Raw genomic sequence first — 22501 nt, 5'->3', positions numbered from 1 at the left:
CGTGTTGTGGTTTCTGCCCAGCCCACACAGCAGGAGCTGGGGAGACTTTATTCGTTTCGGGGAAAGTGACAACAGGAATGAGATGAAGTGTGAAAGTGAAAGGAAGGGGCAATACTGAGATGAGAACAGCCTGAACAAAGTCTAGTACAACACTGCAGCCATCCAGAGCTTGAGGGAGCGGGGAGGTCCATCACCACCAGGCCCTGTGGGCCAAGCACACCCATGTTTCTTCTCTCTTGTCAGATTTGATGAAAAAGGGAAACTTGGGACTCCGGAGGACCAAGATGGAGCGAGACGGTCAATACTGATGGACTTGCAGCTAGCACCATGGCAGCCCTGCCTGGTCTAAGGAAGCTGGCAGGAGGCGATGGTACCTGGCGGGGGCAGACTGCCCACCTCCCCACTCCTTCAGAGGACTGTTTCCTGCCCTTCACACCATCATCATGTTGGGCCCTGCATGTATGTTCCTGCACTTGGAGCGAGCCCAGGGACACAGGGCAGACACTGGGCTCACAGATGTTGCTGCAGCTGAGCCAGAAAACATTCCAGGCAGGAAAAGCAGGTGCACACATTCACACAGGCCTCTGGTCACTCGACCAGCCAGAATGAGACAGACTCCTTGACCCGGGAAGTCAAGTCCCAGCGGGAAGGGCTGGAAATCACACGTGGTCAACTTCTTGGCTCTCTCTGCTCCCCAAACCCTGGCCCTAGGCTTGCTTTATCATCGCATCCCAAGGCCAGAGGGCTGCTGCTGTCCCCATCTTGGCCCTGCTAGAAGAGGGATAGGGGTGGCTGGCATGATGGGTGAGGGGAACATGAGAATATGCAGAGGCCTTGGAGGAAGAGGACTGGCAGTTATGACAGGAAGGCTCTCTATACCTGGCTCCCCAGTGTTCTGCCCCTGGCACTGAGCATGAGGAGCCAGGCTTTGGGGAGACTTTGCAATCACCCCCCCAACCTGGTCCATTTTCCACAGGTAGCTTTCTTGAACTCACCTTGACCCCTCCTCAGCCAGCAGCCCCCACCTCCAGGGGCAAAGGAGCTGGAAGACAGTCCTGAACTGGGGGGAGCTGGGATCACATCAGCCAGGCCCTTCCCTCACAGGAAGTGAGATGAGGTGATACCATGGATGGTGACTAAGGCCCCAAAGTCCCTGCCTCTCTGCCTCCCCAGAAACCTCACAGCCAGGCCAGCCCCCAGAGCAGAGCCTGTGTAAACACGCCCAGGAGGGGAGGAGGGGTTGCTACATATGAGAACCAGTTAAAAATAAATTTAAAAAGCACCACTATGTCCTGTGCTGGTCTCCACAGCCCTGAAGTCTCAGCTCAGGAAGGGTGAGTGCTGGGGGATTATCAGCTGGGGCTCGGCTCCCTCCCTTGCAGACAGCAAGCAGGTAAGGGCTTCATTTTGCTGTTTTCTCCATGGAGGGCTCTGGGAAAGGATCCTGCAAGTTGGAACCTCCTAAGACTCCAGAACCAGGAGCGGCTCCCTCTCATATCTACTCCCCTCAAACCCTGTCATTCCCGGGAAGCTCCCAGAGGCAGCTGAGGCCACGCCCCTGCTCCTGAGTGGCAGCATCCAGACCCGGAAAGGACCTAGTTTCAGCCTGGCACCTCCCAAGGTGAGCCATCTCTTCTTAGGCATAGTAGGAACATGGAGACCACACTACCCCCACTCCCTGAAAGCTGGGATGGGATGGTGAGTCAAGGGTCACCATGCCCCTATTAGTCTGGCTGGAGTTAGGTTAGGCATCCTCCCAGGGCTCATTGACCCCAGGGGGAACTTGGGGAGGCAAGGGGCTGACCAGCTGGCCTCCCAGGGTGCCTCTGGCCAGGTCATGCTGGATCTGGCTCTGGGTCAAGCGCTGCTGGTTTGAAGAGCTGCCAGCCTGTGGCGCCTTCCCTGACAGGCACTCTCATCAGCAAAGGCATCCCTGGTTCTGCCTTCCCTTCCTCTTTGCTTCGAAGGCACCATCCGTCTCCCTGGCAGGCCAAGAGCTACACTGTCTATACTCCATGCGCCACCCCCGCTGGTGACCCAGCAACTGCAAAGGGCCTCTGGTTTGTCCCGCTCTGGGAGGGGTCTCAGTGGCTTTTCCTCCTCCTCAGCTGCAAGGATCCTACCCCAGCCCAGCCCAGCTCTGAGAAACAGGACTTTGCTACAGCCCACCTCAGAGCATCTTGGTGGACTTCTCCCCAGCACGAGCTCTCTCTACTTCAGGGATTGCAAACTGGCATCCTCTTTTGCCAGTATTGGGTTTTTAAGTTTTTTTTAAGTGATCACCAGCATTTAAAAATCCTATTTCACATAAAAAGTCAGAATTCTGGCCTCTGACAAAGCAGACAATCTGGCAACACAGGGCCGGCACTGTAAGAACAGCTGAGCAGCTGTGGCCCCTTTAACAGGGTGTGCCCTCTTCAGGTAGCCACAGTCCCCACACAGCCCTTCAGGCCTCCTTCTCACCGTTTGCTCGTCATTTGAGCTTACAACCCTAGTTCTGCTCTTCCTTGTGTAGCCCCCCAGCCCTTCTGCAGCCTTACAGCCTCTCAGTAAAACAAAACCTTAATGGTCATCTCATCCATTTACCCTTCCATAATCTGAATCCTTTCTACCTTTCTACCGCCTCCTGACAAACAGCCATCTCGTCTCTGCTGTAGGTAACCCATTACTCCTCAAGCAGCCTGATCCTGAACTCTCCCCCACATCCCTTTCTCACTTGCATCCCCCAGTTCCCAGCTGTCCCTCAGTGGCTGCACTGCACCCTTTCCCTGCACCTCCTTGTTGCTTGAGCCTCCAGAACCTACCCTTGGCTCTGCCAACCTCTCCGCATCCTCTCACTTTCCCACTGGGTATCTCATGCTGACGGGCAGGCTGGGGACAACCCCAGGTGCCTAGGTTCTTCCCTGCCAGGGCCCTGATGCCCTGCCACAAGTGACTGGCCCAGCCATCATTGCAACCCCAAGCCAAGATGGGCTGTTAAAGAATGGAAGGCAGGCCTGGGGCAGAAGCATCCTAGTCTGGTCTTGATTTCCCCAGCAAGGGCTCCTGGCACTGCTGGCGGAGAGACCCAGGCCCAAGCATCCCGCCCCATCACCCCATGTCCAGCCACAGCTCCTGGACTGGCACCCAGGGTTTGCTCAACTCCCACAGCCATGCTGGCCTCAGTGCCATTCTGGGTCCTCCGCCAAGCCCAGACCCTCCGCAGGGAGCCTGTGGGCTAGAGCAACAGGCAGAGCTGGGACTAAGCAAGTAGACGCAGTTAGGGCCTGGGAACTTTTTGCCCAGAGGTCCTTCCCTGGGCTTGCTCTCCTATCACCCCTCCTCTGCCCACACAGCACTGCCCATGGGGGCCTCAAGGGCCTGAAGGCTCTCCTGAGCCACGAGCTCATGCTCTTGGGGCAGATGTGGCCTGTGCCAAGCTCCTGGTTAATGGGCTACACAGACCTTTCTCAGAAGGACTCCTACCCTGCTTCCCTTTCCCTGGGTCAAGATTCTGCCAGGGCAGGCAGAACTGGAGAAACATCTCCACCCCACCCCCACCCCCCATCACAGGCCTGGTAAGGCTGGGAGATTTCCCACTGATAAGATGCACCCAACTCCCAGAGAGAAGCCAGGGGCAGAGGCACCAGCAGAACCAGCAGTTTCCCTCACCTGGCCCCATGACACATGGATCTGTTAAGCACTGGCCTTCCCACCATCAGCAGATCCATTTGGACTAAGTTTTCCCCAAATACCTTAAACTTCAGTTGTAGAGTTAAAAACTCCAAATAAAATACTAACGGCCTCTAGGCCCAAAGTTAGGGGGCTTGGCTCAGTGGGAGCGAGAGCAGCTTGCGGGGCTGAGCTGGAACACACTCTTCCTGCAGCCTCTTGCCCTGCCTTGTCACCAGCCCCGCCTTCCCCATGCATGAGGCTGGTTCCAGCAGGTGGATCCTGGCCCCCAGGAGTGGGTGGGGCCTGGGGTGCTGGCATCCGCCTCAGACCCGGATCTGGTACCCATTGAGGTCTGGCATGGCTTTGGGCTCGGAAGGCTTCTTGTCACCCGAGGGCCTGTGGGAGGAAGAGAGCAGAGCGGGAGGACAGTGAGTGGTCTGTTAGGGAGATGGAGTTGGGGAGCCAGCAGCGGCTGCCTGGTGGCTTCCCGGCCACATTCTCCAAGTGGCCCTCCAACGCACAGCACAGTGCGTATGGAAGTGTGTTTTTGGACACCCTGGCCCGCCTGTGCTGTCTGAATGTGGCCCCGGCTCGCTCTCACAGGCTTTCTCGCTGCTGGAGGCTGGCTAATCTGGCTGCAGTTGGTAGGTAACAGCTTAAAGTATAAATCTGTCTGAGGGGAATCTGTCGTCTACAAAAGCCTCTTAGATAAAAGTCACAGATGATGGATATTTTGGTGCCAGAGGCCTGCTTAGTACCCCACCCCTGAATTCATACCAGAGAGGTGGCTCCTGAATGACAATTATATTTAAAGCAAGAGTCAGAGTGATGTGTAGGAGCTGAAATCAGAGGAGGAGAGCTGGTATTTCAATGGCTTGTTCTTGCTACCTGGATACAGACAAAAACCAGACTCTTGGGTGGGGGGCAAAGTTATGTTCAAAGCCATCTAATATTCACGCCCTCCCCCATGACATTCCTGGGTGGCTCACTGCCTTGCAGGGGCCCCATCCTTTCCACCTTTTCTCTCACATAACCCATGCTCAGACTAGTGGGCTAGCAGAGTTTGGTTTCTCTGGGGAAGTAGAACTGCCTTGCTGTGGGAAATGTCAATACACAAACCTCTAAACCCACCATCCCAAGTCACCTCCCTTGGGTGGGAGCGAAAAAGAGAGAAGGGTGGGAGAGAGATACAAAAAAAAAAGAGGGACCCACACGATGAGAGGAAAGGAAAAAAACCCTCTTTGGACCCACCCAGGCGTGGTCCCTCTCTCACCGTCTTTCACTGCGGCTGTTCCTGCGGTGGGGGCTGGACTGGGCCCGCTGCGGGGAAGAAACATCCTTCTTCCGGTCCTTGGTGGGAGAGGGAGGGCCCGTCCCTTTGCCAATCTAGGTGCAGAGGAGGAAGCAACAGCATCACTCCAGGACTGCCCTGGAGCCCAACCTCTCCTTCCAGGAGCCACAGGTCCCTGGAGGCTGCCCTGGGGAAGGCCCGGGGAACCTCAAGCATGGCTCTTCCCTGTCTGGATCTTTCCCAACCTATTTCCCAGGCACTAAAGCTGCCAGAGCAGGAGTTCCTCCATGGGGCTGTCCAATCCCTGTGGGCTCTTGAAGGCAGAGTGGAAGTGGGGGAAGTCACTGAGATACCATAATATTGCAAAAAGTCCCCAACAAAGGCCAGGTAAACGTGCCAGTTGTGGGAGCAGCCCACACTGAACTTGGGGCTGAGATCCCACTCACCCCAAGGGTGATGCTGGTTATCTCCAGCCATTGAGAAGTCAGACTGGTAGCTTTAGCTCTGCTTAAGAAAAAAATGAGAAAAACAAGAGTCATCCTTTATATGGCACACCGTCAGCTTGACTTGAGTTTTCAAAATGCAGGAGCGCTGGAGAGGGGCAAGTAACACAGGTGAGTGTTTAGCACTGAATAGGCTGGGAATCTATCACAGCTCTAAACACTAGGGAACTGTTGGCTCTCACCCTAGATCCAATCTGATGCCTTAAAGACACGATAGCAAACTGAGCAGCAAGAGCCAGGGTGCTGGGGGACCCAGAGCTAGGTGGGGAGCGGCAGCTCAGGGGCAGAAGAGAGCAGCCCCTCTCTAACGCAGGGTTGGCTGCAGCCTGCCTCTGCCCTAGGGGAAGGCACTGTCACCCCAGGAGATCTTGGCCTAGGGCTGGCAATGGCTAGGGCAGCCGTAGCTCTTACAAACCCCTGCCAGGACACCTGCAGGCACCTGCAACACACCTGGGTTCCCCATCACCCCATCAGGAGGCTGAGCTCCAGTCTGATCTGCCTCTCACTGCCTGTGAGCAAGACTCTGGGCTTCCAACCCTGAAAATGGAGCTACCACCTACCACCCGCTGGCCTCCCAGGGCTGTCAAGAGAAGCAGTGCACTTGGGAGTGCAGAGGTCGGTGGTTGAGGCGGAGGCTCCAGGCTGCCTGGAGGGGCAGTCACAGTGCAGCAGTGACTGAGCTATGGAGATATCCAGCAGGGGGCCCTGGCAGCCCCAGGAGAACCCAGGCAGATGTCAGAATTCTGCCTGCTGAAAGGCTCTAGGGCTCAACAGCTCAGCCCAGCTGTTTTTGGTACAACAGTCCCCAGCCCAACTCCCTATCACCTCCTGCTCAAGTGTGGGTGGGAAGAGGAAGAAGGAACACTGCCCTCATTGTCTTCCACATGGTCTGACTTCCCTTTCTTCTGACCACCTCCTAGTCCTTTAATGGTTGCTAGGGTTGGGGGGCAGAGTCAGGATGTGTTACAGGAGGAGTGGGGAGGCTGCCCATCACAGCACCTGATCACACCCTCCAGACAGGCCGTGATTCTCCACCAGTGACCTTGCCATGTGCCCAACACCTACCACCATCCAAACCCAGCCCACCCACCTCCTCCCTCCGCAGCCGTCCTGGTCTGCCCACCCCAGGGGACCACCTGAACAATATCGACCACTAAGCAAGGTCCCAGCACCCCAGTCCCCTGAGAAGCTCCCCAGTCCTCTCAATCCTCACATCGCCTCTGCTGGGGCGGGGGAGGGGGCGAGGGTGTGGAAGGCGGGCAGACCTTGAGCCGCATGTCGCGGGCGTGGCGCTCCAGCTCCTTGCGGAAGTCATCGCGGCCCAGGCGCTCCACGTCCAGCACCGAGTGCTTCCACTCGATCTGCTCCACGCTGTGTGGGTCGTGTGACACGCTCTGGCCCAGCTTCACCTTCTTGAGCACGTGCCAGCAGCGGCCGTAGGCGGCCTCGAAGTCCAGCACGAGCTCGCTGAGCGTGCGGAAGGCGGGCGGCTTGTACATCAGGTCCTCGCGCCGGCTCATGCCCAGCGCACCGTAGCGGCCCGCGAAGTTCACCCCCAGCACGATGTGGCGGAAGTAGTTCCCTGAGAAGTAAGTCTTGAAGCTGATGGGGAAGCGCTCCAGGGTGGGCATGCTGTTGGTGAGGTAACTGGCCAGTGCCCCGCTAAGGAAAGATAAGCACGGGGCCAGCACACCGGGAGGGACTGGGACCGGGAGCCACGGGGTCCACGCACCACCAGCCTTGGGGTGCAGACACCAGTCCTGCTCATCTCCATACGCCTGGCCTCTCCTCCTGGTATTCCTGCCATCTAGCATTGAGCCTGGTATCCAGCTGGAGCTCAATAAAGGGAACCTCGAATAGGCACGGGGCTTCCAGGGATTTGTGGCCACCGCTCTAAAGTCCAGCAGGGCTGGTGCCACACTGCAGGGCTTTCCAGAGCCCAGTGGCCCAAGGACGGAAGAGAAGCCTTCCCTCCCCTGCCTCACTACCTTGTCCTCCATCCCGCACCTTGGCACACACACAGGCCACAGACACGGCTTCACTCTTCTCTTACCCTCACCCTGTCCTCTCCCCATATCCACATGCACCCCTGCCTGTGGCCCTTCAAATACAATCACGTGTACTACTGAGGCCTGGGAGGTGCCCCCAGCCAGCCCCAGGCCCACTCCCACTTCCTACACCTCTGCCCCACCTGCTCACCTCTCCAGCCCCCGGGGCCTCCCACCTGAGTGTCTCACACTGGCCTTTTCCCCTGCCTGCCAAAGTTGGCTGCTGCTCAGGACTGAAGCTGAGCCTGCGCCACCGTCCACCTCCTCCACGGCACTCTCACCATGACCAGTGTTTACTGCTTCTTTTTCCTTACTTGCTTATTTTGTCTCCTCCACTAGAATGCAAACCTCCCAAGCACAGGGCCCTTGTCTGTCATGTTCTTCAGGGCCCAGCATCAAGCCGGGCACACAACAGTTACTTAGTGAAAGTTCTCGAACAAATGGGTAGAAGGAGATGAATGGATAGAAGCGTGCAGCAGACACCATGTCCAGCACTGTGCTGCGTCTCACGGCACCGGCTCGGCCCATTGTCCTAACAACTCTACACACTGCCACTATCCCCCTTTGCAGAGGAGGACTCGCAGGCTCAGAGATGTTAAGGAACTTCCTTGGGGGTCACACAGTGAGTCAGCAGCCCAGCCATGATTCAAGTCCAGGTCAACCTGACCCTAAAGTCTGTGTTGAGACATTATGCCACGGTCCCTCCAGCGCTACTCTCATTCTACCAATGCTTACTGAGCCTGACTCCTTGTAAATGACCAAGGATACAGTGATGAGAAATGCACAGCCCGGCCCTGCAGAGGCTCAGAGTGCGGCGAGGACAAGACGTGAGAACCACGGCGTGCGCTGTGCCTGAGGGAGCTGTGGGGACACTGAGAAGGAGCCCCTCACCCAGATGGGGGCTGTTCCTATTTTATTCCTGCCCACAAGCCACCAGGTGACCCCTGAAAAGCTTTGAGACCATAGGACCCTGCCTGGAGTGACTTCTGTGTGTCCTCCTGGGGAAAAGGACCAGTCTCTCTCCTATGAGGGTGGGAGCCTCCACTTTGGTGTGTGACCCCTGAGGGAGAAGTGAACGTGAAGACATGAAGGAGGCACTGCCTGCAGCCTGAATTTCTCGGGTGGCCTCAGGCTTATCCCAGCAAAGAACCCCATAAACAGGGCAGGGATGTCGGGCTCCAGAAATGGGCCTGCCCTGTTAGCAAATGCCTGCCATAGTGGCGTTCCCTCCGAGACCTCTGCGGGAAGAGAAGGGCACCTGCAGCCTCTTTGTGTGAACTTTAGGCAGGCATGTCTGTGTGGGGGGTGGGGATGGACCCCTGGATCACAGTCCTCCCAGGACCTGCCCTCAGATGGGACTCCTGTTCCATCAGACCCCCTCCCCGTCACCCTCTTGGCTCCCACCTAATCTGTGCTCCTCTGCAGCACTGAGCCCAGTGGGCTGCCTACCCCAGGGGCACAGGCAAAATGTTTAAAAGCTGGTAAAGAATACGGGCAGGGTGGAAGAGATGAAACAGAATTGGCTTTGAGTTGGTGAAGCTGAGTAATGGGTGCACAGGAGTTCATGATGTTGTTCTAGGTTTCACGTGTATTTATGAATTTTTAATAATAAAATGACTGAGAAGAAAAGGTAGGGCTCAGGCATTGACCAGTTAGGATGGAGAACCAGCCATAAACACTTCCTCCTCTCCCGCTGTTGACTGTGGGGCTGGGGAGGACAGCCTCTCCTGGTGGCTGGTCTGTCTCCAGGGCTACCCTGGTGACTCAGCTACAGGCCCCACTTCTGCCCTTTGGGTTGGAGGCGGGGGTGTGACTGGAAAACCTTGTTTGTGGTTTTGTTTTTTTTTTAAGGCAGTTTTGCTTTAATATCTCGTCCAGAAATCAACATGTTCTGGAAATGCCAACATCTGGGCATTCCAACTGTGCCTCCCAGACTGTCTAGTTCTTGGAAATGGTACAACTGTCTTTGTGAGACACTGTGCCCTGATTTGGGGTTCAGAAAACAGGGTCCCTGTATCCACGTGACTCAAAAAAGAGCTGCCCGGTAAGCCTGGGAAGGTAGCAACTGAGATGTGGGGTACTGGGACCTCAGGGCTCCTCCATTTTGGGGGGTTCTTCCACTTTAGTGGGGTGCTTCTCCATCTTGGGGCCAAGCAGATGACTGCATATGGGAGAGCCCTGGAACCCATTCAACCTACCCCACCCTCACTTTCAGAGCAGGAAGCTGAGGCCCGGAGAAGCCCGGACCCCTCCCCTTCAGGCGAGGAAGGATACATTCCCAGGATCACGGCTTCCAGGCATTTGATTGGCAGGGCCTCTTTGGTCATTTCCTTGGCCAGGTCCATCAGCCTGTGGGAAAGGGAGGCAGGTCAGTAAGGACAGCGCCTCCAGCCCCTCCAGGGGAATGTGAGAAGGAGGGGGCAGGGTGGACTAGAAATGCTAGAAGGACAGAGGCTGCCCCCTAAGCTGCTCTCAGCTCAGGCCCAGCACCTCCCTCCACACTCCCGACGGACGGAAGTCTGGAGCCTGAGGGGGTGGGAAAGAGGCGGCCACTGCTGATAGGAAGGAGGCCCACTCTCCCTGCTCTTCCCTTCTTTCACTTCCACCTCCCACGCCTGGCTCTTGCTCCAAAGAGCTCTGGGGGAGGGCAGCAGAAGCTGGGGGCAACTTCTCTCCAGCCACCAGGCTGGGGCCTTCTGCGAGGCAGTCGGGGGAGGAGGGACGTCAGCATCGATCTCTTCCCTTCTGAAGCACAGTAGACACCACTGACCCAACCATGGCTTCTCCCAGGAGCTTGTTAATTGACTGCAACTGCCTCCCTGCAGCTGCCTGAGCCTGGATGTGGGATCTTAGGCAGATAGTTACCTGCTGACTACAGATCTGCTCCTGAACTTGGAATTCAGGCCATTTTAAGACAGCCTTTCCCTGAGGCGTGGTTCCTCCCTCTGTCCCCAGCCTGGGAATTCAGCCTGGTCACTGGCTTTGCCCAGGAGGGCACCCAGACTCCTCCATGCCAAGTAAGGCTGGAGTGGTTCCCCAGCACACAGCAGCCACAGGCCAACAAAAGCAAAGCTTTGGGGATAGGGAGGGTGGACTCCATCCAGGGCCTTGGAGAGGGTGTAATTAAGTAATTTTGCTAATAAGCCATTTAAATGCATTTTCACAAAGAAGCAAACATAGATTATGTGTGGGGCAAGATGTAAAATTCATATTAAAATTTTTTTCTTTTTCTTTTTCTTTTCTTTTGAGACAGAGTCTCGCCCTGTCACCCAGGCTGGAGTGCGGTGGCGTGATCTCGGCTCACTGTAACCACCGCCTCTCAGGTTCAAACGATTCTCCTGCCTCAGCCTCCCAAGTAGCTGGGATTACAGGCGCCCACCACCACGCCCAGCTAATTTTTGTATTTTTAGTAGAGATGGGGTTTCACCATGTTGGCCAGGCTGGTCTCAAACTCCTGACCTCATGATCCGCCCACCTCGGCCTCCCAAAGTGCTGGGATTACAGGTGTGAGCCACCGTGCCTGGCCAATTCACATGAATTTTTAAAGCCCAGGGGTCTTAAGTCTGTGGGCATCTTTGGGGCAGAGCCCCTAGACCCAGCTGTGGCATTCACTCTTCACTCTCCTCTGCCCTCAGGGCTTCATGGGCAGAAACTTTCCAGGGGAAGTGAATCCAGGCAGGGGGCTACACATGGGGTGGCGGGATGGGAAGTGAGAGATGCAACATTCTCTCCAGGGAGCTCCCTGTTCTCAGACCTTGAGCCTGCTACTCAATGCCCAGAAAAGAGTCCACGGAGTAAGGCAAATGGGGTGACCATGCAAGTACCCTGCAATGGGAACCAGCAATGGGGAGTGCGGCAGCCGCAGAACAGAGAAGGGGGAGGGCTCTCTCCTGCAAGGTCCACCTCTCACTAAAAAACAAAAGATCTGAGGCTCACCTACAATCCACCTAGGACCACCCTCTCTCCTGGCCAAGGCAAGAGCTGGGGGCGGCTCTCCCACCCTCTAGCTCAGCATGGACCCGGGATTTCCTTTTCATCAAGGCAGCCCTGGCTGTTCATCTCAGCCGGATTTTTCTCTTTATGACATCCATAAGGCCCCAGGGTGGCACCTGCCCCCAAAGGCTGGCTTCCTTCAGAAGACTCCCTGACTGCCCCATAAACTTCCTCTCCAAGGTGCACTATAGGGCTTTCAAGAAGCTCCAAGCCAGTCTTGGGGCAGAGGACTGGCCTCCCCATACTTACCCTGTCAGAGGTCTGCTCTTCTTAATTTCAAAGAACTGTGTCCCTGTGTGATTGTACCTGTGCGCACGGGTTAAGGGCTTCCTAGCTTGGCCTGAAGGAGGTTGACCCTCTCTTCCTGCCTATCCTGAAGCTCAAGAGCCAAGTCTCCTGGAGGGGTGATGGGGGCACAGCATGAATTCTTCTCCCCGCCTCACGCCTCCTTCTCTTTCCCTCTCCCTCACCCTCCTTGGCTTTCTCCCTTGTTCTCCCCTGGCTTCTCTTCTTAGGACAAGAGACATGGAGCAGGCGACCAGTTCGGCGAGGGCCAGAAAGAGGCTGTGGCTGGGAACAGCGCCCTATAGCACTTCATCTTCCAACCAGCTGAGAAGCCACAGGAACTGAGAGGAGGCTAGGGTAGGGGGTCCAACTCAGCCTTTAATTGCTCCTGAGCCAGCCACCTGCCTCACTGGACCGGTTTCCCCACTGGCAGAAGGAGGAGCTGGACCCGATTTGCAGTCATCAGCCTGGCTTCTCCCGACCCAGGACCCATGCCTAGCTCTCCCATCTCTGACCTCTGCAGCCAGAAGCCTGGGAGAGAGGACCCAGGACACACAGCTCTGGGGCAGGGTGCAGGGGCAGGGTGCAGGGGCTAGAGGGCCCAGAGCAGGGACACAGAGGAATCTGGACCCAGGGGAGCCCAGCTCTTCCCCTGCTGGCCAACCATCCTACTGCCAGGGAAAAAAAGGAGAAGAACTGGAGAAAATTCTAGGATCCTGAAGTTACCTCCTGGAGCAGAAAATCCTTTTTCTCTGCCATTTTTCCCTTTATTCAAAATCAGACTTTTAAAAGCCCCAAGGCAGCTCCCTCTCTCCCCCTCTGCTAGGGCTGGGTGGACAACAGAGCAGGAGATCTATCTAGACTTGGCCACCCCACCAGCAAGTCACTCAGGACCCATTTTCCTCTCTTTACCCCATCACATGGCAGGAGCGGGAAGGGGGTGGCAGAGAGTGCAGAGTGGGCCCTGCACTCATCAGACAAAATTCCTCCGACACCCAGGAGGCACACGCGCCGCGTCCCACAGCACCAGGGAGCACAGAGATGTCACGTGAATGGTGGCCCTGGCGTTGTGGAATGAGGCGGCTCTGCTGATACCTCTCCAGCTCTGCCCGGAAACAAGGCCCACCACACCGGCCAGAAGGTGGCCATGACCCTTGACCAGAGAGGATACTGCAGCTCTCTGATGTAGCGCTGCACAGCTTCCAGGCGCTCAGGGACAGGTGTAGACGGCTGGAACGTAGGCACACTCGGTATGGGGATCTGGGGACAGAGAAAGAGCTCCGGTCACAAGAAGAGGCTCACCTTGCAGCTTCCAGTCCACCAAACACCTAGGACTGGCCCCAGAGGCACCCCACCCCGGGGAGGCACAGCCTCCCCTCCCTCCCACTTGAGCTTCCTTTCTTGGCACCCCACTCATTCGAAGACTCTTGCCAGGGCCCCAGCCCAGCCATTCCTTCCCTCCTGGGACTTAACAGCATTCCTCATTCAGAGTGTATGCTGATGTTCCAATTTTATGCTTCTTTAATAACTTCAGAAAAACATAGGTTAATTCACTGACTATTTTAAATTTTAAATATTCATTAGTTTCAAGACTTAAGAATATAATATTGGGGTTATTTTAGGTTTGAAGTTTGCTGTGGTTCAAGTGCCGGATCAAAGCTGGTATATCCGGGGTCCCATCTTCTCAGGTGGTGCCCTAGGCTTTGGGAGTGGTCCTGAGGGGGGTGAGCATCCTTGGTAGGGGACCCACCCAGTATCATGGGCATATTCGCCATGCCTTCCAGAGCACCAACTTGAACTGTCAAGGAGTCAGTCAGCGGTAGCAGGCCAGAAGGACATATTTTGGAACAGGTCTTGCTGTAGCTCTGTGGCTGGGGCATGCACAGAGGGCCCGGGTCCTCCTCCAAGTCTTCTCTTTCCTGCCAGCTCCACACCTAATCAGTACAGGTTTCCAGGTACCCAGACAGTCTTCCTCCCCAGAACGCACTTTCCAGCACCCAGCCCAGAAATGGCGGAGGAGAGAACAGGCAGTGTTTCCCGATGCCTGGGAGCCTGGAGGCTGCTGGGGGTAAGGTCAAGAACAGCTGACCCCCAGGCTTCCCTCAGCCTCCAGTCTCCAGAAAAGAGACCATTATGCCAGTATGGGCCCCTCTCCAGCCAGGGGAGCCCGGATCTGGCAGTTTGGCTGCCAACAAGTCAGTGAGGCCAAGGAGGCCAAGAGATACATCAGCTAGGGTCCTCCGAGGTTTCAGAACAGAATTCCTTGGGTAGAAGAACCAGACTTCCAGGGACAAGGCCCACCCCTCAGGGCTCCCCCTTGGCCACCAGCACAGTAGCTGTAAGGCTCCCCACATAGAGAGGTCCCACCCCCTGCCCCCAAGCCTCCACGTGGCCCTCCAAGGCCACACTGAGCCCACCCACCCGACGGGACTGCTGAGAGTCACAGTCTGTGCTCAGGGGCACGTGTGAAGGGAAGGGGGTAGGGCTGGGTAAGGAGGGAAGGATGAAGCTCTTTTCCTCCTTTCCTTGGGAGGCTCTCGAGTGGTGGAGATGCCAGCCCAGCTTTTTAAATAATGTGACCGCAGTGGCTGGGGCTCTGACAAGGAGGGAAGTGACACTCCAGTTATCACTGCACACTCATGTCTGGGGTGTTGCTGATGGCACAGGCACACGGGACAGTGTCTGAAAGACACCTCCTCTAAGGGGTGGAGACGCAGGAGGGAAGGGGCCCTGGTCCAGGGCCACAGCGTCGCCTGCACTTCCTCGCCCTCCCTCCCGTCGGTCTTCTCCTTCCTGTCTGGGGAGTCCCTAGCAACCGCACTGGCTGCCCTGGCTCCTGAGCCGCTGACGTCTCTGTCTGGAGGGATCCATTTCCCTTTCACATTGCTCCCCCTCCCCAAACTGGCACCACCACTTACAGTCACCAGCAAGATAAAACCCGGGGTGGGGGGCTCCCCCCTCTTCCTGTCTGGCCACTCTGTGTACCAAATGGGCCCCAGGGCCTGGCCTGGCCTCCCCATGTCAAGGATACAGGGGTGGGGAGGTGGAAGGGGAATTAGAGGAATTACTTAGCAATTTAAATAGCATGGCACATCCACCCAGTCACCTGATCTCTGCAGGTGGCAGCCCCTGCCAGGCAGGGAAGCAGGCAGATCATCCCCATGCACAAGTGGGGATCCAGTGACCTTGAGGAGCTTGGGATAAAGATTGTAGTACACCCTCCCACAAGAAGCTGCAAAAAGGGAGCTGCAGTCCCAGGACTGGATCATTCACCCAGAGCCAGGCCTGGGCCGGGACCAGGCAGTACCCACGAAAGCACTAGCACCTGCTGTGCAGACAAAGGACCCAGGAGCTGGCTGCTCTGGGAGAAGGAAGGTCAAGAAAATACCTGGGGATTCAGAGGCAAGACCTTAAGGCCACCATCACCGAGGCTAGCTCCTTGACTCATGTCACCCCACTGCAGACAGCACCTGCACCTTTTTGTCTGAATGTTCATTACCCACATAGACTCGTTCACTCAAACACAAATAAGAAAGATTCTATGTATGCAAATGACCAGGCCCATTTTAGGTCTTGCCCCTCACCCCCACCTCCGAAACAGGAGTCGGGAAATATTTCCTCACTGTTGAGTGGTGGGTTTAAGTGGGGCAAGGTAAGGGGGAGTGGTATAGCCACCAGATCTCCCCAGGGAGCACTCCTCCTCCACAGCCAAGGCCAAGGATTCCCCCGGCTCCAGGAACCCCTAGTCCTGAGTTCTACAGAGACATTCTCACTGGAGGGGTCTATTTCAATCTAACACAATGAGGCCTGGGGGAGGTGGGGAGAGCTTGCGGCTGGATGTGTGTGCCCAAAAAGTGTGGCCTAGAGGGCAATAGGGCTGAGTCTCCAACTAGATCATCACTATGGATATTCAGCTCTGCCATTTACAGTCGTGACTTTTTATTTATTTATTTATTTATTTATTTATTGAGACAGAGTTTCACCCTGTCGCCCAGGCTGGAGTGCAGTGGCTCAACTTCGGCTCACTGAAACCCTCATCTCCCGGGTTCAAGTGATCTCCTGCCTCAGCCTCCAGAGTAGCTAGGATCACAGGCATGCACCACCACATCCAGCTAATTTTTGTATTTTTAGTAGAGATGGGGTTTCACCACATTGGCCAGACTCGTCTCGAACTCCTGACCTCAAGTGATCCACCTGCCTCGACCTCCCAAAGTGCTGGGATTACACCGCACCCGGCCTAGTCGTGACTTTAATGAAGCTCCTGACCTCCCCTGTGCCTCAGACACTTCATTTATAAAGTGGGCACCAACACAAAATCAGCCTTATAGTGCGAATGAGATGCTGCAGGTCGAGGCCTTAGAGCAGGGTCAGGCACACAGCACAGACTTAATTTGTGTTCACTGTCATCATTATCAGTGTGCCTCGCACATGCTAATCCCAGCAACGTTACCCTTTTAGAGGAGATGTCCAGGCTGGGTGTAGTAGCTCCTGCCTGTAATCCCAGCACTTTGGGAGGCTGAGGCGGGAGGATGGCTTGAGCCCAGGAGTTTGAGACCAGCCTGGGCAATATAGAGAGACCCCATCTCAACCAAAAAATAAAAAAATTAGCCAGGCATGGTAGGGCACACCGGTAGCCCCAGCTACTCTGGAGGCTGAGGTGGGAGGATCACTTGAGCCCAGAAGGTAGAGGCTGCTGTGAGCCATGACTGTGCCACTGCATTCCATCTTAGGTGACCAAGCGAGACTCTGTCTCATAAATAAATCAAAGGAAAGCACTCTGGAGTCATAATAAGTAGCTAGAGGAGATGTCCAAATTCCCATTCTGCAGGAGCTCTGTGGCCTGAGCCATAAGAGACCATAAAAGACCTTCAGCAGCTGGGTCTGGGGTCAGTGGCCACTAAGCTTTTAAAGGGGGTGGAAGCCTGAAACATCAAGGACAGACTCTTATCAAGGAGCCTAAGCTGTTGCTGGATTTGGGATCTTTCTAGAAATTGTTGCCCTATAACATACTGGCATCATCCCTGTAAAGGCTGCTTCTCCAAAGCGCTAGTGGGGTGTCGATGAACACTCACTCCCTGCTCCATTACTGGGTATCTATTAGAGGCACTTAATGAAGCATCACATGCTTTGCATCATTAATTCCTCTAACATCCTCTTGATGGGCATTGCTATTAGCTCCATTTCACAGCTGCGGAAAACTGAGGCACAAGAAAGTTGCCTGTCTTCCTCATATAAGTAGTTATGGGAGATCAAGGATTTGAACATGGTAGCTTTGACTCCAGAGTGCTCTCCTTTTATGACACCAGCCTGCAGGGGTCCCAGACTCAACCACATGCAGGGGCCGGGCAAGTAACATACACGGGGCAGGCAGGCCTGGTAGGTGAGTGGTGGAGACAGTGGCAAGATGGGGGAGTAGGACTCACTCCCCAGCCCCAGCTGACAGCTGCCACGTGGGACTGCAGATTCCCATGTGTTCCCAAGTCTTCTTATTTTCTGAAAAGATGCCAAAAATCTGGATCTTTATGTGAGAAATCTCCCAATTTTAAATTTTGGCTCAAGTGGCCTTTTAAAGCATTGTACAGTCCCAACAAAACACTTCTTGAGCCCCACACTGTGTGGCCGCTGTAGGGAATGACCCTGTGCCAGCTCCAGTGGCATGGCCCCTAGGGATGGTAAGGGCGGGGTCAGCCCACCCTGCCACTGGCACCCTGGCACCCAGGCACCCAACCCACGCTGCTTCTCTCCAAGGCCTCCTGGACTCCACTGCACTCCCAGACTCTAAGGGTACCTTTCTACTCAGAGCCCAGATAGAGGAGGGACCTCATGCAGACTCATGCGATTTATCTGAGATCTGTGGTTTGAAGAGGGGGAAGTTCAAATTTTTCCAAACCTCTCACAAAATTCCTTCTACCCTAGCGATGGAAGTCTAGGGGTCCGTCACAACACAGCCCCCACCCCTAGACTTCCTTCATCCGTGTCTTTCCTGCACATGAGGACTGAAGATGACAAAATGACATTACAGACCAGTTACTAGTGAGCTCACTATTTTTTTTTTAGTTCCCAGGAGTGGTGGCAGTTCTGCAGGGAACCATTCACACTCTTTTATGGCCTGATTTAGACATAAGCAAGATGGCTGGAGAGCTGCCCAACTTGTTCATGTGGGAGCAGGGTGTGACTCTGGCCTCATCGGGACAAATGATCTGAGCAAAACCTAGTCTTGCCGCTTGATAAAGCACATAAGTAAAGGTGATGGATGTCTGGCCGGGCATAGTGGTTCACGCCTGTAATCCCAGCACTTTGGGAGGCTGAGGTGGGTGGATTACCTGAGGTCTGGAGTTTGAGACCAGCCTGGACAAAATGTTGAAAATGAAACCCCATCTCTACCAAAAATACAAAAATTAGCCAGGTGTGGTGGTAGGTGCCTATAATCCCAGATACTCAGGAGGCTGAGGCAGGAGAATCACTGGAACCAGGGAGGTGGAGGCTGCAGTGAGCCAAGATCGTGCCACTGCACTCCAGCCTGGTGGAAAGAGTGAGACTCCATCTCAAAAAAAAAAAAAAAAAAAAGGTAACTGATATCCAATAACCAGGTACTGGTTTGGGGCTTTACAGTTTGTCAAATACTTTAACACACAGTCTCTCATTTCTTCCCCACAATCAACCTCATCTTATTGATAAGAAAACTGCATCTCAAATAGGTGGAAGGGGCCATATAGATAAGCAGGTGACCCCTACCAATGTCAATATCCTTTGACGCAATACTTTCGCTTTCAGAATTTTTCCCAAGGAAATAATCAGAGATGAACCCCAAAATTTATATTTTAGAATGTTCACCATAGTATTCATTTTAGGAATAAAACTGGAAACAACATCCAACTCTAGGGGATTAGCTAAATAAATACTAAGTCAGTGCAGAGCACATTTATGCGGCCATTCCAAATCAATCTACATTTTGTTTCCCCTGGAAACATTAGGCAGTATTTTAACCTTCAACCTTTGATTCTCTTTTTCCCAGAAGACACTTTCTGATGGCTGTACCAATAACTTGGTAAAAACAAAACGGGCCACTTGTCCTCATGTCTAATTCACACTAACTTCCATTCTTCCTAGCCCCCTTCCTTCCAACCTGGGCAGGCAGGGCTAAGCACTGGGCTCTGAACTCAGTCCAAAGGGCTCTTTTTTGGAGATTTCAGGCATCTGCATTTGGCAAAGTGCCTCCTAGTCTTGATCATGTTTTTTTTTTTTTAAATATCTGGCATGTATTTCCATATAGCAGCGTACAGCACAGAAACTCTCAAATACCCTTTCATTCAGCAAACACACACACTAGTGCCTGTTCTGTGCCAGGCACACAGGAGGCCTTGGGAAGACAAAGATGAATGAGATACAGCCTCTGTTTTCGTTGGTGACACAACTGAAGCATAGCTGTCATGGAGGAGGAGTTACAGCCAACACAGAAAAATTACTTCATTTTATGCTTCTCCATGAGACCTCTTCTAATGTGCTTGAATCTAGTGTCCAACAGAGAAGAGGACCTGGACACTTCCCTCCACCACCACCCCCCGCCCTTCTCCTGAAGACCTGAAATTGAATCTCAGTTCTGCCACTTACTGGCTGTGGGATCTCGAGTTCCTACTTGAGTTTTCAGCTTTCTCATCTGTAAAATGGGAATCCAAACTGTACTTACGTCACAAGGCTGTTGGGAGAATTCAATGACATAATGCACGAAAATATTTTCTCAACATATGAAGCCCTGCATCTCCTTAGTCATTCATTACATTTGTCTGCTCACAGTTCTCTGGCTTGGCAAGTGTCATCAAGCAAATGAGACGTCAAGCCATCCTACTGTGTTTGTTAGTTCCATCTGCTGCTGTCCCCTCCTGTAAAACGTGGGCATTTTAAAAGACAGCGGGGAGGGCCTCCTGGAGACAATGTATGTGAACCTCCCTCCTAGAATGGCAGTGAGAGAAAGTTCTCCTAGACAGGTATGATATCTCTGCATTTTAAAGATCTTACCGAGCCAGTGGTCCCCTGCGCCGTGGGAGGAGAGTGTGGCTTTACTCTTAGCCCCAAAGTCACTAAAACCTAGACTGTGCTGTCACCCCCCCGACCCGTGTGTCTCACCTTGGGCAGGTCTGTGGCCCCACGGATCCGTTGCGCCACCTTCTCTCCATCGGGGTGGATCTTGGCCACGTGTTTCCACATCCTTTCCCAGGTGGCCTCATCCACAGGTAGCCCACCCCGGTTGACAAAGAAGGGGACGCCTCCGTCTCGCAGGTCCTCTTCCCCTTCCTCTTCTGGCTCCTCATCTCTCTCGGCTGAGGTTCCTTCGCTGGTCTCCAAACGCCTGACCCCAGAGGGGGCAGTGGCCGCAGCGGACGTTGGAGTGGCACCGCTGCTGCCACCCCCAACCACCTTCTTCCCCCCTGGCATCCCTAAATTTTCGAGGGGGGTGGTGGAGGCGGGAAAACAAGTGGCTCACAAGAGGCCTCCCACACACCAGCTGCAGAGATAACACATGGCCAGAGTGCAAGGCGCCTTTAAGAAATCAGGGCGTGGCTCCTGTACAATAAAATACGACTTGATAAAAAAAATCAGTGCAATAAGGTGAATTAGGGTCCGAGGGGGTGGGTTGTCTGGGGTCAGCCTTGGAGGCCTTGTTCTGTTTGAAAAACGGAATAAAGAGAACACACCCCAACTTGGCAGCCGTCACAAAGCACCCCCATCTAACTGCGAGAACAATGACGGGCAGCAGTGAGGGCTGGCAGCGCGGAGAAAAGTCGGAGGGAAACTGAGGCCAGACAGCTCGGACCAGCGGCTGCAGAAAGGACAGAGTCAAGGCACGGGTGCCCACTGGGCGCCCTGGGTCTCAGTTTCGGAGGGAACAAAATCCCCTACACAACTCTCGCACGCTCACATCTGCGCGCGCCCCAAGGAAGACCGAGGCGACTCCCGGCCGCGCGAGCTCCGAACCAAGACCCCCGGGCGGGAGAGCGGCGCTGGGGGGCGATTTCTCCGACGCGACGAGACAAGTCCGGGAGCCAAGACTCGCAGCTGGCGGGGAGCGGGGAGGGGGCGCGCGCCGACGCGCACATTCCACGCCTGCGGCCAACTCCCCGCACAAAGTGGGCTTTGTCTGGGTCCCCTGTCCCCTCGTCCCCAGAAACAGCGGCGGAGTCCCCAGAAAGGGAGCGGGCGCGGCGGGGAGGCGAAGGCTGCGAGCCCCGAGGCCCAGCGGGTCCCCACTCGGGCGCGTCTCAGCGGGAGGACGGCTGGCACCTGGCGCCGCGCTGCACCAGCCGAGCCATCGCAGGGCACGGGGCCCGCGGCTCAGCGGGACCGGCTCGGGCGGCGCGCAGGGGCCAGGCTGAGGTCACTGAGCGGCGGGCTGCGGCCGCGGGGTCGCTGCCTGGGACTGGCTGCAGCATGGGCGGTGGCGCGGCCCGGGCGGGCGGAGGATGCTCCGTGGCTGTTCGCTCGGGCTGCAGCTGCCCTGGCTGAGGGTGGAGGAAGGACCGCGAGGCGGGGACCGCAAGCCCGGAGGCTTGCGCAGCCTCGGCCGGCGGATGTAGCTGGAGGCGAGTGACGAAGCCGGCGAGCGCGCGCTGCGCTGGTGCCTGGGGAGCAGCCCGCCAACGAGGAGCCCACCAGCCGATCGCTGCTCGGCGAAGCTGGGGCCGCCGCTGCTGCAGCCCCGCCGCCCCTGGGCCCCGCTGCCGCCGACCGCGTCCCCTGCCCGCCAGCCGCCCACCGGGCTCGACTCCGGCCCGCGCCGCGCATGCGCTCCGTCCCCCCCTTAAAGGGCCAGCGCCTTCGCGCCCAGTCCTCCGCCCCCCGCGGCGGTGCCTCTGTCCCAAGTTACCCCAAGGACGCCGGTGGGCATTCGCTCCCTCCTCACCCAGCTGTCAGGGCGCCGCGAAGCCGGTGCGAAGCTGCGGAGGACGTTTTCAACGTGCCAGAGGGAGCGCAAACTCCATGGAGATTCCTAGCGCAGAAGGAATTCCTGCGGTCGGGAATTTCTTGAAAAAGATTCTTCGCAGGGGCCCTGAGCCGGTAGGACCGAGAGCACTGGCCTGGAAGACTGGGATTCTAGACCGGATTCAGTGCCTGTGTTGCTTTGGGACGTTCAGCAGTTCCCTTCCCTCTGTAGGCCTCAGTTTCCCCATATCTCAGCCGAGGTGGTCACAGTGAGTGAGCGCAGAGAGTCCCTCCCAGCGCGCACAGTTCTTACAGGAGGACATCTAGGGATTGAGACGGGGGGTCACTGTCTCTGGAAACGAAAAGGGTTAAAAGTCACCCTGTTTTATTCGATTGCCTGCACTGGTGGGAATGGGGTGCGCAGAGCTCACCCCTAGACCATCTGCCTAGACCGGGCTTTGGACGCTCCGGACCCCGCGGACCAGGGTGGGACCGCGACGTGGGCGTGGGAGGCAATGCTTGGGGAGGGTCGGCTGGCCTAGAGGAAGGTGAAAGTACAAGCAGCTGTGGTGCGTGGTTGGGCACTGGACGCACCCTCCGCCTCCCTCATGCCGTAGAGTTGTAAATGGTGAGAAAGGCACTATCTCTAGGCTGAAGCCAAGAACTTTAGGAAGAGACGGCCGAGTGTGTGCTTTAAGACGCTCCCCCTCTCCCCTGCCTGTAGTTGGCATGAATCACAGTCTTGTGGGAGAATGCAGATTCCTTGGCCTTAGCCGGCAGATTCAGATTCCTTAGTTGTGGGGTCGTTG

At 55.6% G+C, this 22501-nt stretch overlaps 1 protein-coding gene across 1 annotated transcript; it reads right to left on the bottom strand.

The window, feature by feature from the left end:
- Window positions 1–4: 4 nt before the first annotated feature.
- Window positions 5–21276, bottom strand: VASH1 (vasohibin 1). The gene is made up of 7 exons (XM_522911.8): window positions 19899–21276; window positions 12946–13034; window positions 11739–11795; window positions 9771–9845; window positions 6714–7095; window positions 4928–5040; window positions 5–4050 (listed from the first exon to the last, which is right to left on the bottom strand). Exons 1-7 carry the CDS (start codon window positions 20205–20207, stop codon window positions 3978–3980), a joined length of 1098 nt encoding a protein of 365 aa, XP_522911.2. The 5' UTR covers window positions 20208–21276; the 3' UTR covers window positions 5–3977.
- Between the last annotated feature and the right edge of the window lie 1225 nt (window positions 21277–22501).

The sequence above is a fragment of the Pan troglodytes genome, chromosome 15, assembly GCF_028858775.2.
Source record: "Pan troglodytes isolate AG18354 chromosome 15, NHGRI_mPanTro3-v2.0_pri, whole genome shotgun sequence".
Classification (NCBI taxonomy): domain Eukaryota; kingdom Metazoa; phylum Chordata; class Mammalia; order Primates; family Hominidae; genus Pan; species Pan troglodytes.
Note: the sequence above shows the minus strand (reverse complement) of the source record. Positions and strands in the feature narration are given on the sequence as shown.